We start from the raw sequence: 16,845 nt of genomic DNA, 5'->3' as shown, positions 1-16,845 counted from the left end.
TGACACGTGGGTTGTTGTAATAGGTTAGTTGTTGTGAGTTGACACGTGCTGTTTCACGGAATGAGAGGAGAAACAACACGCTTCAGAACTGCTGGAACTTGGGAGTTACGAGGGGACGCTAATACTAGCGCGTTTATGCTTCTTCTTGTCGTCGCCGTCACTTGCTTTTGCTTACCTATCTTATCCCTTATCTATGCTTAATTTTAACTTGTTTCAACTCACTTCTTCTCACTATCTCTTTTTTTTTTTTTCTCATCATAATAGGTACAACTTTAAATAAGTAAATGAGTAAAAAAATAAGTCTTAGTTGTATCATGCATAATGAAAGATATTCTACTTTTTTGTTATTTTTTTATTGTAATTTTTTTAAAAGTTTTATATTGTAGGTTTTGGATGGACAATAAATTGTTTTAACTGATTATAGTTTTGTTCTATGCAATTTAATTTTACTTATCTGAATTTATATGAACTTATTAGGTCTTATTAGTCTTTATTAGATCTTATCTGAACTTATTAGATCACATTATTTGGCAAGAGTGTCAAACCTTATTTTTTCTAGAATTGGATTTATCATATTTTATTAGTCCTCATTAGAAGTTATCAAAATTTATATGAACTTATTTAAACTTATTTTTTTGATTTGAAAATAAGGTGAATAGGCTTTATATCACACAATAAGTGATTATATTATACAAATACTGACTATATTATACGAAAACTGACTACATAAAAGGTGATAATTTCAGTACTAGTTAGTTTGGATGAGATTATAATTTATCATTCATGCTTAGCACGATGAGCATTTTTATTTTCGTATAATAATTATATGCCATGGATCTTTTCGACGAAATATTCGCAGGGCCACTCGATCATGTCGGGGGAGTGTCGCCCAATCGAGCCCGAGCCGAAGATATTTAGCAGGGTACTTTGTAGGGGGCCGATGGCGTCGGGTGTGTTCGCGCGATCGGGTGCAGTAGCGAACAACGACCGAGTGAAGGTCTCCCGTTGGGACCCGAGAGCAAGTCTGGGTTTGGGAAATAGATGTCCCTATCGGGCGGATGTCGCTCGATCAGGCGGTACTAAGTTTTGATGCGAAACGCTTTTTCCTAAGTGGGTTATAAATAGGCTTTTAACCTAATTCGTTTTGTGCGCGGTCATTAGTGCTAAAAACACATTTGTAATCTGTTATTCCTCTTCATCAATAAAACTATTCTCACTATGCTCGTGGACGTAGCCAACACACTGTTGGTGAACCTCGTTAAATCTGTGTGCATTTTTCTTTGTTTTGCATTCGTTATTTGCTCTTTCTCACATCTGTCATAACAAACTGGTATCAGAGCTTTGGTTTTTTCGAAATGAGTGAGAAAGATGTCTGGGATGAGTGTGAAAATCGATAAATTCACTAGGAGAAACAATTTTAGTCAGTGGCAAATCAAGATGCAGACTTTACTAGAAGCAACAGTGGTTGTGGGTATTGTTGGCAAAGAAGTCATCGGATTCAATTACCGTTGAGATGGTTGTTCTGGAGGAAAAGACGCATTCAACGATTATGTTGTATCTGGCTGACAACATAATCACTGAAGTTTCGGAGGAGGAAACTGTCGTCGATTTGTGGTTGAAGTTGGAGAGTTTGTAAATGACAAAATCTCTAACTAACAAGTTGCTTTTAAAGCAACGTCTATTCAGCCTACGTATGCAGGAAGGTACATCTCTGAGGGACCATCTAGATAAATTGAATAATATCTTACTAGATCTTCGTAATATTGATGTTAAAGTATGCTTTAATATTGTTAGTATCTTTGCCCTTATCATATGTGAATTTTGTGGATTCCTTTATTGTTGGGAAAGATAGTCTGTCATTAGAAGAAATAAGATCTGCGCTTCATACTAGAGATGTCCGCCATCAGGCCTATAGTACAGGTTCAGTCGATTAGACTGTTGGATTAGTAGGCAGTGAAGGTAACGGACAGGGGAATTCAGAGAGAAAATCCAGAAAGTCGTCTTCTAGAGGTCCTAAACCTAGTGATGTTTGTAATTACTGTAAGGAAACGGGGCATTGGAAAAGTAAATGTCCTAAAAAGAAGAATCGAGAAGATAAATCTAGGTCTGGAAATTCGAATTTTGATGATGATATTGCCTTAGTTACTGATGAACAAATGCATCTGTCGGATGCATGGGTTCTTGATTCGGGGGAATCTTGTCATATGTGTCCGCGCTCAGAGTAGTTTGTAAACTAGAATAGGTTGATGGAAGCATTGTTATGGCCAATGGGGAAGTTTGCCAGACAATTGGTATATGGCCCATCAGATTTAGGACATGCGATGTGTTGACTTCTAAGGGAACACTATAAGAGGGGGGTGAATTATAGTGTGACAAATATAGGTTATTTTTTGCGGAATTACAAAACAACGAAAGGAACAAGAGAAATACACAAGAGATTTTAGCGAGGAAAAACTTCCTAGGCCCAATAGGAAGAAAGAACCTCGACCACAAGGGATTTTAACTCAAACTTTCCACTATAATAGGCCAAAACAACTCTGTTGACAATCCTATTACTTTTCTCTTGAGCCACAACTTAAGTTACTAAACTCAAGTTCCCAACGACAGTTCCCACAACTATCGTTCCTCTCAAACTTCACTAGAAGTTACTTTCTCTTTCTCTTTCTCTTGCTTCCCTCAAAGCTTCTCACACTTACAATGAAACTCACTCAAGTTTCTTCCCTTTCTCTTGCTTTACTCAAAGCTTTTCTCAATACAGGATTTCACTCAAAATCCCCTTACCCCAAAAACCAAGATTACAAACGATAAAAACAATAAGGGAATAAGTAGGAAATACGTAAGGAACACAAGAGTATATTGAAAGAATGACGGTACTGACTCTATCTTAGTTAAACCCAATTAAAATCGAAGTCAGACACACTATGGAAGGACTACTAAAGTTTGACACTTTATGTAAGAATAACTTAAAGTCCGACACTTTAAAATTTAGATTAAGCGCCTATTTATAACATAAGTAGTCATGAAATAACTTACAACTAATTAACCCACTAACCTCATGATATCCATAACTTAACTAATTAATTAGTTTTTATTTAACTTTATTTGAGAATTATGTAACCACTAACCCACTACTTAACTTAATAGGAGAAGCAGTAAAGTATAACGTGGTTTATAAAACTTGAAGCCTAATTAAACTAATTGAAATAAATTAAGGCTTTAATAAAATAACCAAGCCCATTACTCCACAAACAGTAAACGTGTAGCAGTAAGCTTAAACGTGATATTAGTTTGCTTGGCGAGTAATTAAACCATAGAAATTAATTAATACTTGGGAAATAATAAGCAAGCCCACTAAACCCACTAAAACAAATAAAACATTTAACAGTAAATATTATGTGGTTAGTGGTTGCTTGGAGAATAATTAAACCATTTTTAAATAAATGATTTAAGAAAAAATATCTTTTTAAAATATTTAAATAAAACTGAAAATCAGATTTTATTTAAAAAGAAAATCTTTTGATTTACTTAGAATAAAAAGATAAGATTTTTAAAATAAGATATTATCCTTTTCAAAACAAAAAATCATTTTAAAATCTTTTCCTAACAAACTCCTAACTAATCCCTAAATTAGTGGATCTAGGCGCACAACATAGGACCTTTTAGGTCTGTTCCCAACCTGTACCAACGTATGTTCCTAACATAGGAACAGAACTGTACCAACGTCTGTTCCCAACATAGGAACAGAACTCAATTCCCAATTCTCAAACTTTGGAAACATTGCTTAACATTTAACTTAAGGAACTCGTAGACTTAATTAACAGAAACCGACACAACCTGTTTACCATTTAGACTCATTAAACCTAGGAACTTAACAAGAGACTCTAAACCTTCATTCCAACTTTATAACTCAAGTTTCCTTACTTTTTCGGATCTTGTTCCCTTTTTACATTTAAGAACTTAAATTCAAACTCATGCATTCTAAGCTTCCTCATGTTAGGATAGTTGTTCCTTTGAATAATATCTTCACTTCAATCTTCAAGTCAAGCCTCTTCACTTCAACCTTGATTGTAGTATTCTCTTTATCCATAGGAACAATGCACCTCGCACACCTTTCATAACAAGCATTCTCAATGCTATAGGCACAACCTTTTACGACAATGATTCTTGCACACATAAAACTCATGAACTTTGTTAGTTAAATTACTTTAGTTTGTCATCATCAAAACCATATTGGGTCAACACGGTGGGAAAGTCTGTACTTTGAATGATGTTAGGCACGTTCCATAGCTTATAAAAAAAAATCTGATTTCGCTTAGTCCGTTAGACAAAAAAGGATGTCGTTTTAAAGTTGGAGTGTTGCATGTCTACATGGGTTCAAAGATAATTCTGAAAGGGGTTAAACGGAAAACATTGTATATGTGTTGTAAGGGTCTACGTCATCGATCTGAGTCTAGGGTTGCCACATTGGCTGTTTGTGGTAGTGTTGATAAACAGGTGGAGCACAAAGACACTCTAGATTGGAATGGTGGTTTACGTCAGGGAAAAGTTTGTCGACACTCACAATCTGAATCTGAAATTTCGTGTCTTTCATCGTCAAAATCGGGTCAGCCAAATTTGGCTCTTGGTCGGCATGCAATCTTTGGAAACTCTCCCCAAATGGACTGTTGTGAAGACACAATGAGTTTTACACTATATATGTCGGAGAGGTGAATATATTTGGGTCGTCCAAGAAAGGTGTTACTTGTGCTAGGAAAGAGTATAAGCAACACATCTGTACGAATCTGGTTCCATAGGGTAAGTTCTAAGGTTGCTTGGACTTACAAATTATTCGAAGCTGTTAATTGCCCTTTGGGGGTAAGTATGGGGACCTTCGGGGGTAATCTGGTGTCCTTAAGTTACAAGTATGGTTCTGATTGTCTTTCAGGGCAAATCTGGTTGCAAGGAGAATTTAGGCGTTGTGATCAATGCATCTATTATCTGGTTTTCTGGTTTATTGTGAGAGAATTCAAGTCAAGGTGGATACATGTAGGAATTATATGCCTTGAATCTGTTCGACCGAATGTTCGCAGGGCCGTCCGATCGGGACCGAGATGAATATGTCCAATAGGCTACTTTGCAGGGTGCCCGATGGCATCGGGCGTAGTAGCGAACAACAACCGGGCGAAGGTCTCCTGATCGTGCCCGAGAGCAAGTCTATGTTGGGAAATAGGTCTCCCGATTGGACAGATGTCGCCCGATCGGACATTTGACGCGAAGCGTTTTCCTAAGTGGGTTATAAATAAGATTTTAACCTAATTTATTTTATGTGCGGTCATTAGTGCTAACACATCTGTAATCTATTATTCCTCTTCATCAATAAAACTATTGTCTCTCTCTTCCCGTGGACGTAGCCAACACACTGTTGGTGAACCACGTTAAATCTGTGTGCATTTTTCTTTGGTTTGCATTCGTTATTTGTTCTTTATCACATATGTCATAACAGTTCGGTTGTTCGAGTTTGGCTTGCGAGCATTTTTATTTATATATTGAGCTAATTTATGAGCTCAAACGAGCTGCAACTTTCTGTGCTTTGAAGATTATAGCAATGAAGCTTCACGGTGAGCATGTTTATGTTCGTCTGTTTGAGTTTGCTTGCATTGCGAGCGTTTTTACTTATATATTGAGCTAATTTATGAGCTCCAACAAGCTGTAAATGAGTTCTGCAACTTTAACTGTGCTTTGAAGATTGGAGCCAACGAAGCGCCTTAAGTCATTAACTACATGGATTTACATGAATAATTCCAAATGTTTCCAAATGAAAGAGAAAATGACTTGTTTTTTTTTGGAAAGATAATTGATACGATTATCAACCCATATCAGGCTACTAGCCTATAGAGCACACCAACTCACAAGCTGGGTATAAGGCTAAACAACCCAAAAGTAAATGTCCCAATATATTATTGGGATGAGGATTCAAACCCTGGGTATTAATGTCCTGGAATTCGGGGTGATACTTCACTGAGCTACCACCTCTCCATCCATCAAGAGAAAATGACTATAAATTAATTGAAAAGATGATTTCTATAGTGATTTGATGATTTACTAAAACGAAAATAAATCCTAACAAGGCCTAATTCTTTACATTTGAAATATTATAAATATTAGCGAGTTGTTTGCGAATATTTGCAAGTCAAATGTGAGGGTTTTCGATTTTGACTCAATTTTTGTTTAGGCTTGTTCAATTACTTAATAAATGTTCTGACTAGGTTCTTTCACAAGTAGTTCACAAACAAATTGGCTCATTTGCAAACCCAAATAAATTGTAATATAGCAAAAATAAATATCTCAAATAGACTCGTGCTATTGGATACATGTTTTAGCCACTCCAGTCACATAAAAATCTCCTTAAAAGAGTTTGTTCGGTTGAACTTATATTTACTAAATTTTTATATAAATTAACTTTTAAAACTTAAGTTATGCTTAAAATAATTAAGATTAGCTCATATAAGTTTGGAAATTTTAATATAATTTTATAAAAATTAAGAAATGAATTTAGAAAGGATCACATCATCTAGAAAAACTTCCATAAAAAATAAAAATATTTTTGATATTTTTAAAAAAGTTCGTATAAAATCAAACAAGTTGTAAAATAATGAGTTGCATAGAATAAACACGAGGCTTCATTTGTTCATATTAAATGACATAATGCCATAAGTGATATATTTATGTTGTATAAGTTCCATGTTATGAGTTTTACAGTTAAAGTAAAAAAAGAAAACGCGGTGTTTGTGATTACAATTGATTTTTGATATGCTTAATTGCATTTTAAGTTGGTGCATGTTCATCTTTCTGAACTTCTATACATCGCCCAACAATTACTTAAAATCGCCCAAAAAAACAATGTAATTACATTTATAACCTTCCTCATTTTTTTCTTAAATCAACATCATCCACCTCACCTCCTGCCTGCTTGGCTGCCGCCATCACCACCACCACCACCATCTCCCTCACCTCCTGCCTTCCACCACCACCCACGCATCTCACTCCACCACCCTCACAGAACTCATTGGTAGTGATTTGAGATGGCTGACATTCTCGAAAACATTCACCTTCTTCAACATTGTTGGCTCGTACTTATGAACAGAGGACGAGACTATATGAAAGTTTTCATCAAGACCACCGAAATATAGTTTTTTCTCCCGTGGACAAGGAGGAAATGACGCGAGCTTACAGCAATCCGTCATGGAAATTCATAAAGGCGCAAAAATGATGATTGACAACAATTTCCATCATTTCATCTTTCCACCATGATTTCAACTTGCCCATATTGCTTATGCTAAGATATTCGAGGGACGGAAAGTTTGCCAATGTTCTACTACTATTGGTCCTTGTAGCTTCCTCTATATACTCCAAATTGCTTAAACCAGACAATGTTAGCGACTTTAAAAATTGTAGTTCTCTAAGCAATGAGAGATGTTGTAGCCCCTTGCCATAATCAATCTTTATCTTAACAAGATTAGGGAGTCCGGTAAGCCACCTTGTAAGTGTTCAACTCCCAAAGCTCAAGAAAACTGAATTTTTTTTTAAAACGCGAACGTCCGGCCAGGACGTTCACCCCATGGTTCGAACGTTTGGCCATGACGTCCTGGTCGGACGTTCGAACCATGGGGCGAACGTCCAGCTGTACGTTCGCATTTTAAAAAAAATTTCAGAGCTGTGTTTCTGTAGGATTACTTCAAGCAGCAGGAGTGGTCATAAATCTTAAATACATTGGCTTGTTCTCAAATAATGTTTACTGTAAGCTACTAGCACATAGTGCGATTCATGGTGCAATGGCAGGATACACAGGGTTCACTGTTGGGGGTGGAGGTAGAGGTGGTGGACGTCGCGTGAGTTGATGGCGGTGGAGAATTATGTCGTGGGAGGTAGGTGATGGTGGAGGTGGCAGAGGCAGTGGGAAATTAGGTGGTGGTGGTGGTGGTGGGTGGAAAAGAGGAAAGGGTAAAATTGTTTATAAAAATAAATTTTGGGCGATTTAAGTAATTTCAGGGCGACGTTTAACAATCTTCTCATCTTTTTATAGACCAACTTAATTGGTCCATTGGACTTAAATTATACTTTTATTGAATCATGATTCTCCTGTGAATCCTAATAGCATTTCCAAATCAAAAAATGAGAAAGAGAGTAAAAAAATCTTATCGAAAGAAGTTTTGAAATCCTTCAATTTTCATACAATGCCAAATGTGGGGTTAAAGGTGATCTATACCCGAAGGTCAAGAAGTCCACAATCGTAAAGACCAAAATTCAATGAAAAGTCTGAAAATTCATCAAAATCATAATATGTTGAAGATATTCAGATTACTTAAATACATTTCAGACAAAACATATCCTAAATAGTACTTAGAAAAAAGGGGACAAGATAGATGTAATCACTAGCAGTCTGAAAGCATAAAAGTACCACTACTGTCATAATCATGGACCCAGTAACTTTCCACAACCTGCACATCCAGACAATCCAGTGTTTTGTCTTCATTTTCTTACAAGTTACAACAATAGCAAGCAAGAAAACGAGCCATATAAATATCAAAATTCACAAGTAACAAGGTGTGACTAAGAGAACAGAGATCAAACATCATACTTCAAATAAAGAGAGATTTTTTATATATTAGTCTCAGAGTTCCATGACAATGGTCCTTTCCCACTGTACAAGGCTTGTAAATAGCGTGCCAATACAATCCTCAAAAGTTACAGACTATAACCATAAGCCATACAGACCGAGTCACGGATACCATATATGCACAATTTGATCCGACTCAGAAATCGCAAAAAATTTTAGGTACCCTGACGTGAAAAAACAAAGCAGGGGGAAATATTCACAGCTTCAGCAGGCCACTCGATGGCTGACACAAGTTTTTTTTTCCGGAAAAAGAAAATTTGCTTTCAGCTGTTCAGTCTTCGGTCCCGAATATCATCTGCCAAACCATGGCTGCCGCTGCTGGTTCCAGAGCTTTCAAGCAAAAACAGACGAGTCCGGATCCAAAACACAATAAAGATACTTCAATGCATTTTAAAGAGCAACTTCTTTTATCAACCTCTTCCTAATTTGTACACTTGAACATTATATATACGAGTAACGACAAAGTTAGCACCGATTAGCCAGCCTGCAGAGTATAGTTATGGTGAGCCACTTCTACTCCTACATAAGCATATCGGGTTTCTCTTCTAGACCATCCTTTCCGGTGATTCCTGAGAAATCGCCTGGTTCTGAGTCATTTGGCTGACGTATCTGAATGTTAAAACTAGTTGAAGGCATATGCTCTTGGATGATCTACAAAAACGATGTACCAGAAAACCCACTTCAGATTTCCTCTGCATGCAGAGGAAGGTAATGCAAAAGATAGGAAAACATGACATGGAAACTCTATTAGGGTTTCTGCAGCCTGGAAGGAGCAAGATAGCATCATTTCAGCTCAAGAAAAAAGAAAGGACGCACCTGCTCGCCAGCTTCATCACCTTCTGAATGGAATAAAATTGGTCGACAGCGCTTATCTTCATTCATCAAGCTAGAGTTCTGAAAGTGGGCAATCAGGGCTACTCTTCCCTGAATGCGAGCATATGCCAAGGAAGCAACTTTCTCGCTATTGAACTTTTCCCACTTCTTCCCGTTAAAAGCCTAGATCACAAGAAACAAATCAAAAGATCAGAATTTTGTTTACAATAAAAAGGTCATAACTTCTATTTTTTTCCCAGATGATTTGAAGTAAAATGAGGAAAGGAAGATAAAGGAAAAGTGAGGATGAATGTCCCTTGCAAGTTGCTAGTACTCCCCTTAACATAGTTAGGCTAGATGGAGAACTATGCAATGTAAGGATTCCTGATCAAACAAAACACTCAGAGAAATTGATACACCCCTCAAAGAATACATCAGCCATATGACAAAAAACCAATACTGAGTTTTGATGCACTTATTCGAAAGCATAACATAGGGATACCCAAAAACGCACTTAAAACAGAAAGTAGTACCTCATAGAATGGGATGATGTGTAACGGAGACAGCATATTGATAAATGCGTAACCTACATTGCACTTGTTCTGCAGACGTATTATACAGAAACAGTTAGCTAGAGAAAAAAGGTAAACAGTTTTTATTAACTGAATCTTGAATATAGTTTTACTCTTCCTATCACAAAGTTACCTTAAAATCTATAGGCAGATAGATAAAATCGTAAGTGCCCTTGTGATTTTCATCAATAGCAGCTAGCAACATCTTTGAGGTATACCTAGATCCAAGGCAAAGAAAAACCAATTAGACAAAATGATCAGAAAAGTTCACAATGCCCTCTAATAAAGTGCAGAAATGCCATCCTTACTTGTTTGGGATATTTTTAATCATCAAAGTTGTCCTGGTATCTTCACCATTAGCAATCTTCTCCAAGTCTAATTGAAATTGCTTTTTGCTTTCAGCCTGATTTGCATTAGTTTCAATCCGTCGACCGCGATTGCGCTCAGACTCCATGCCAGCTGCTTGCCCAGAGTATGGACCATTACCAAGGAAAACAGGACTAAGCCTTGGTGAAGACATGATCCTAAAGCTAGGGGAATTGCTTTCAGACATGTTACTTGCAATACCAGCATGCATTGCAGATCGAGGACCGACATTCATCATGTAACTACCATTATTAGGAGGTAGATTCATGCCCCCAAAGCCACCAGGGTTCATGTATGATGTATCCGGTGATTCTGGAAAGAAGCCAAAGTGCCTTTCTAGATGATGGATACCCGAAGGAGCCGATCCAACATGCTGCTGATGATGCTGGGCTGAGCTGGCATAAGGAGCGTGTCGACTAGAATAAGGAAATCCATGCCTATGGCCATTAGATAACAGAGGATTCCCGACCGAGTGAGCTGCCCAGGCAGTCGACTTCGAGTTCTCTGAAAAAGTAGTGGGACTTCCCCAAAGAAACTGGGGCCCAGATAGTGTCTCGATGGCAGATCCATTTGAAGTGGATGCACCAAATGATGATACTGAGCCAGACAGCTGGCCACCTAACTTTAGTTCTGGAAACGAATGTGCAGGGTGTAAATTGTTTCTCTGATCAGAATTATTGGGAAACATTTGCTCAATATGGCTTCCCCTACCAAATTCCTTGCCAATCGGTGCAAGCTTCGGTGAGCCAGATGCTTGAGAGTGCAGTATGGATGCCAATCCAGCTAGATGGCTGTTGGTTGTAGGGCTCATTGTCCTGTATCCAGGGGATCTGCTTAAAGTGTGCATTGAGTTATGTTTAACAGGACTGCTTAGTTGCTGCAACCAACTACCTGCTACGAGATAAAGACTTAGATCCATAGCGCAAACAGCATTAATAAAAAAAATAAATTTCCCATATGAAAACCGATCACAAGAGGTCAATCACATGACATTACCAGGAGGAGAGTTGGTTATTGGGGAGCCAACATGATGCCGAAATCGAGATTCTTCATGGTCAAGCTCTTGATTCAGTTGCAACATCAAGCTGGCATTACAAATCAATCAGAACCTTATTTGTGGACAAATTGTGATAAAGGATCAAGCCTCCAATCCCCATGCAACAGTCTCATTAAACATACATAAATGCAGATAAAAACACAAAAGGGTCATCAAAATTCAAGGATTGCAACATCACAAGCAATTAATCACTAGACGAAGTCAGAACTTTTCATTCTTTAAGACAAAGGTCAGTAGAAAAATCCAACATGGAATCTTCCCTAACAAATACATGTTCATAAATGGCAAAATCACGATCAATGATTTTTGGGATCTAACATAGGTTATTGTACACTTTTCACATGTAAACAAAAATATCTCAATCCAAGTTGGTTCTTCAGGAAACTGGAAACTTACTAAGCTAAGCAGTATCAGTATGTAAACACATGTTCAGAACACACATGGCATTATGCAGTACATTCCCCAATCTAAAGGGAAAATTATCCATTGGGATCTATCATGAATCGAGAAAAGTTTTAAAAGATCAACCACAACACGTAAATTTGGAGGAGGAATAAAACCACACCAAACCACTACACAATTGTGCCTATAACGACACTCCCCTTACATTATCCCTGTAGCCCCCTACAGTGAGATAGAGAGGAAAGGCTTCAAAAGCAAGCAGGTTTACCCATGCAATGGCTAATAGGCTAAATTAAGACAGAAAGGCAAATGTAAAGAGGCACATGTACAAGGGGGATGGACTTTATGAATATGCACAGTAGAATGGAAGTTTGCCAAAAGTTAGATATCAAGGCCTTCACATAATAAATTGCATGGTAACGTCACCCGATTCCCTTAAAAAAATGCATACATATAGGAAAGCATAAATTCAATGCTAAACCATGAATTGATAGGAAGTGTAATGATTTGTCTTAATTTAGCAGGGACATAATTTGAACATGTTACAAGCCCAAGACTGGTGCAAGAGTGAAAAGCTACGCACTTTCGACGTGTCCCACCAGGACGGCTGGGTTCAAGCTTTATGCGTTTGCCAGCTATATCACTCCTGTTCAATGCCCTGAGTGCCGCTTCTGCCGCTCTGACATCATAAAACTCAATGAATTTATGATGCTTCTTATGTGGTGTCTCCCTTATCTGTCTCCAGGGGAAAGGGCAAGGGAAGGGAAACATTGTTAGCATACTAAAGAATCGAAGCTAATAAACTCAAAGCACAATTAACAGAAAATGTGATCACCTCTTTGACCTCCCCATAAGCCCCAAATATTAGACGCAATTCCTCATTTGAAACTGATGGGTCCAGATTAAAGACCACTAGTGTTCCCTGATTAACATCCTTCTCAGACGGGTTATCCTAAAAAGGTCCATATAGAGAAGATCAGTTAACATCTTAATAGGTTACCTAAATGCAATACACAGAATTATTCAAAAATTTATTTTCTAAACCTTAGGGATTGAGAAGTGTATGTCAAGCTTCCGTCGACGCAACGGTTTATTCTGTAATCCCCGCATGGCTGATCGAGCATCGCGAATGTCATAATAAGATATCATCACAAAGCCTCTATGTTTGCATGCTGTATACAGAGTTCGGATATCACCATATTGCTGTTGAAGACCATGACAGCATAAAGAAATACAAAAATCAGCATTAACATGGTGGTAAGAGAAGAAAGTATCACGTTCACCATCATTACAAAAGCAATGCAGCTAGCTTCAATCAGGACAGTTTCAATTTATTGGGGCGTCCATAAACAAAAAAGAGCCAAAATTAACCAAAAGGGAAAACAAATGATGAAATATAAAGCACCCCTACAGAAACAAGCAGTTTTCCATAAAAAGCAGAAAATTTGTAGACACGGATCAATCAGCATGTCACCAACAAGAAGAAAAAATGCCCGCAAAGGTAACCAAACTAAGATCCCAAAAATCATTACTAAGTTCCTGTAATCAGAAGTTCAATTTGTTAATAAAAACACACACAGGTGGAATGATATGATGGGTACTACTTAGAATTACTCGTACTTGATAATAGCTGGTAATACTACTAATTTCCTATATCTTATTAGGACTTCAACAATCAGGAACGATGCAGAAAGTCATTATCCACTATGACTAGGAATTAGGCTTCCCAGCACAAATTTTTCTTGGTAAATAGGTATGACGATAATCCTACTTCAGACGAGCACATATTAAACCAATCCAGGATACAGCATCATATTATAGGAGATACATATAGCAGTGACAGCCAAGTGAAACAAGTACTTAACCACAAGTAAAGTAACACCAAATTACCTCGAAAAGAGTTCTTAATTCAGAATCCTCCACGTTGCTATTGATATTACGGACAAATAAAGTTCGGGAAGGGTGCTCCCCATATGGATGCTCTCCGGCAACAGATCCCGCATTAGCAGGGCCATAGTGAATCATTCCATTAACAGTCATGCCATCAGAGAGGCTGATCTTGGACAAATCTAGGCTTAAGTTATCCTGCATATCATTCTCCAGCTCCATCCCTCCCAAATTACCGAAAAAATCACCCTCCTCCAAATCATCCATCTGGTTAGTTGATGCAGTAAACTCGTAATCATTCGCTATATCAGCAAAAAGCTCATCTTCATCGCCAGGTAGCACATAACCAAATGTAAGGTTTACAATATCGTCATCTAAATCATTTTCCTCAGCATCTGGGTCCACTTTATTCAATCCTGCTGCGGCATCATCAGCAGCTTGGCGACCATTCCCGGGATCATTTGTGGTTACTGCATACAAGCAATAAAATCAGATCTCAATGAACACAAAAGGAGAATAAATACGGTCTCTGGTTTGATTACAGATGCTTACACTTCTCATGAGGAAGAACAGGCAATGAGCTGGAAAATAAGGAAGCGTCGCTTGAGGTATGAAACACAGAGCTTTGACGAATATTCCATGGATTAGTTCCCATAACTTTGGGTTTACCCACTAATGGAATCTTCCAAGAGCCTATCACAAACATCCATGCATTGCAATTATTAAACATATGCCAATGATTTCACATGTCACAGCAGGTTAATGTTCCAAAAATTTTACCTAAAATGGAATCTTCACCATGCTGAACCATCTAATAGTTACTCTCTGCCAGTTGAGGACACTATGTTAGGATAGCAGCAATAAATACAACAAAATAACTCAAACTTCTTGAAGCACATCAACTTAACTTAGGCTTAACATACTTAAAGTTCTACAAATGGGGATCACCAATGTTGTTAAAATCGAGATTCTAGTTTGAATCGAAAACAACCTTTAAAATCGAATCATGAAATCGAATCGTAGAATCGTAAGATTCTACAAACATGTATAATCAAGATATTGCACTCAATCTTCCTTGAATATGCTAAAATTATAAGTTAAAAGACCTAAAAATTGGAAAAAGTAGTTGTTTACCCACTATATTGGCAATAACTAACAATATATATCTCTTATTTTCTTTGTTAGCATGATTTAAACTTGCGAGGTTTTCGCTAGTCAACAGAAATGTATAGAATCGTCTATTATCACGAATCGAATCGTCTACCATATTTTGAATCGTAAAATCGTAAGATTTTAAGATTTGAATCGCGATTAATAACTTTGGGGATCACAACTCCAATTTCAAGCAATTTCACAAATTGACGATATTTCGCAACACAAAATAGGAGTCAACTGAAACATATTTCACTTACTTAAGAAATCAAGCTCTATATTTTACTTGCATGTCATATCAGAGACCATCTAACCATGTAAACATAAAAAAGGGCTTCATCATTTCAACAAAGATTAAAACTTTAGCATCACCAGGAATCAACATGCATAGAGAAAAAATAATCTTTGGTATGGTAAACTGTAAAAATGCTAAATCATCTAGTACATCCAATAGCAATTAGTAATTTGCAAGCAAAAACAGCTGACACTAATAACAGCAATGAGAAATTACACAACAACCCTTGTATCTCAATATAGTCAACAACCCAACAAAATGCCAGAAAGAATACCTACACAAAATTGCAAACAAAATTTTCTGCTAGAAAGAAAATTAAGGGATTTCTTAATCGTGTTTAATATATACTATAAAACCAAAGCAAGATAGCAGATCAGAAAGACTAAAACTTGAAGCAAGAGAAACCATGTGTACCACTTGATCAAGGAAAGTGGTAGTAATAACTAATAAGCAAAGTCAAACAAGGTATCTTAACTCAAAAACTCAGAAATTAAACAAGGTCTTTCAGTTCTAAGGAAGGACAGGTGGCTTAAACTCTTAACTGAGAACATCATCCTTTCAAAAACATTACAAATTCCAAGGTTTGATCTTTCTTCCATATAAATTTGTCATGAGCACACCAAGGATCGAACCTATGACCAAACTACCCAGATAATAACTTAAGCTTGCTGCCATAACTGAGTAAGAAATAGAGGAAAAAGATGACAATTTTTGTGACAAAAATGAAATGAAAATTAAAAAGCAGAAAATTTCACTATACCTAAATTAATAACTATAACTAACAAAATTCACACTAAAATTCAATTCCAAGCAGAACCCAGAAATTGGGGGAGAAAATAACAAATACCCAGAATAAAAAAAGAGGGAAATTACACATTCCACATAAAAATTCAGAAACCCAATTAATTATAATTTAAGAACAACAAAAATTCAAGAGAATATTTACCCTAAAAACAGGTCAACGGAATCGGAGTTAATGAAGTCAGTAAAACACCAGGACAAATGTGAGAGAGTTTCAGAGCAATTACATGCATAAAGGAAATTTCATCAACAAATTTTGACACGAAACTCAAAATTAAGCACAAAAAAAAACTGATCTTTTTTTTTCCAAGAGGAAGAGAAAAAGGAAAAAAAAAAAAGGAAATGAAATGAAAGAGAGACGTGAAGAAAGAGAATTTGTTGGGTTTTGTGTTTTGGATTAATGGGTAATTTTGGTCTTACTCTTAGAGATTGCTTCTCTCACTAAAATTCTTTTCTCTTCTTCACTTGAAAATTGAAATTATTTTCAAAGTGTTGTGATGTATGATTGGAGGAAGACATTAGACAGGGGAAGAGAGAGAGAAGTCGAGAATGATTGATGTGAGGAGAGAGAAAATTTTGAAGCGGAGAAATAGTGGAATTATCAATTCTACTTAAATTGGGTTTGGCGTCCGGGGTGGATTATGTAATGTTTTTTTTTTTTTTTTTAAAAGAAAGTAGTGCATTAATTTAATCGGTTTTTTCACCAAATATTCTTGACAAAAAAATTTATTCACCAAATACCCCAGTTTTTTTCAAAATTCACCAGATACTCTTAACTTTTAAAAAAATTCACCAGATACCCTTACTATTAACGGACGTTAGTGCTCCGTTAGCCTATATTTAC

General features: G+C 36.8%; 1 protein-coding gene across 3 annotated transcripts; it reads right to left on the bottom strand.

Annotated features, from left to right (window-relative positions):
* Positions 1–8,617: 8,617 nt before the first annotated feature.
* Positions 8,618–16,598, bottom strand: LOC104883829 (protein MEI2-like 5). Of its 3 annotated transcripts, none has more exons than XM_048635333.2 (13): positions 16,147–16,583; positions 14,534–14,578; positions 14,306–14,446; positions 13,757–14,223; positions 12,911–13,069; positions 12,702–12,818; positions 12,450–12,601; positions 11,404–11,492; positions 10,350–11,301; positions 10,175–10,259; positions 10,003–10,071; positions 9,473–9,652; positions 8,618–9,307 (listed from the first exon to the last, which is right to left on the bottom strand). In XM_048635333.2, exons 2-13 carry the CDS (start codon positions 14,562–14,564, stop codon positions 9,176–9,178), a joined length of 2,574 nt encoding a protein of 857 aa, XP_048491290.1. In that variant the 5' UTR covers positions 14,565–14,578; positions 16,147–16,583; the 3' UTR covers positions 8,618–9,175. The 3 variants fall into 3 exon arrangements, with proteins under 3 accessions (XP_048491290.1, XP_010666690.1, XP_048491291.1); XM_010668388.4 differs by having other exon boundaries at positions 10,350–11,298; positions 16,147–16,581; XM_048635334.2 differs by lacking the exons at positions 8,618–9,307; positions 9,473–9,652 and adding an exon at positions 9,675–9,853 and having other exon boundaries at positions 16,147–16,598.
* Positions 16,599–16,845: the final 247 nt, after the last annotated feature.

This window comes from Beta vulgaris, chromosome 8, assembly GCF_026745355.1.
Source record: "Beta vulgaris subsp. vulgaris cultivar EL10 chromosome 8, EL10.2, whole genome shotgun sequence".
Classification (NCBI taxonomy): domain Eukaryota; kingdom Viridiplantae; phylum Streptophyta; class Magnoliopsida; order Caryophyllales; family Amaranthaceae; genus Beta; species Beta vulgaris.
This window is presented reverse-complemented; position numbering and strand designations above follow the sequence as displayed.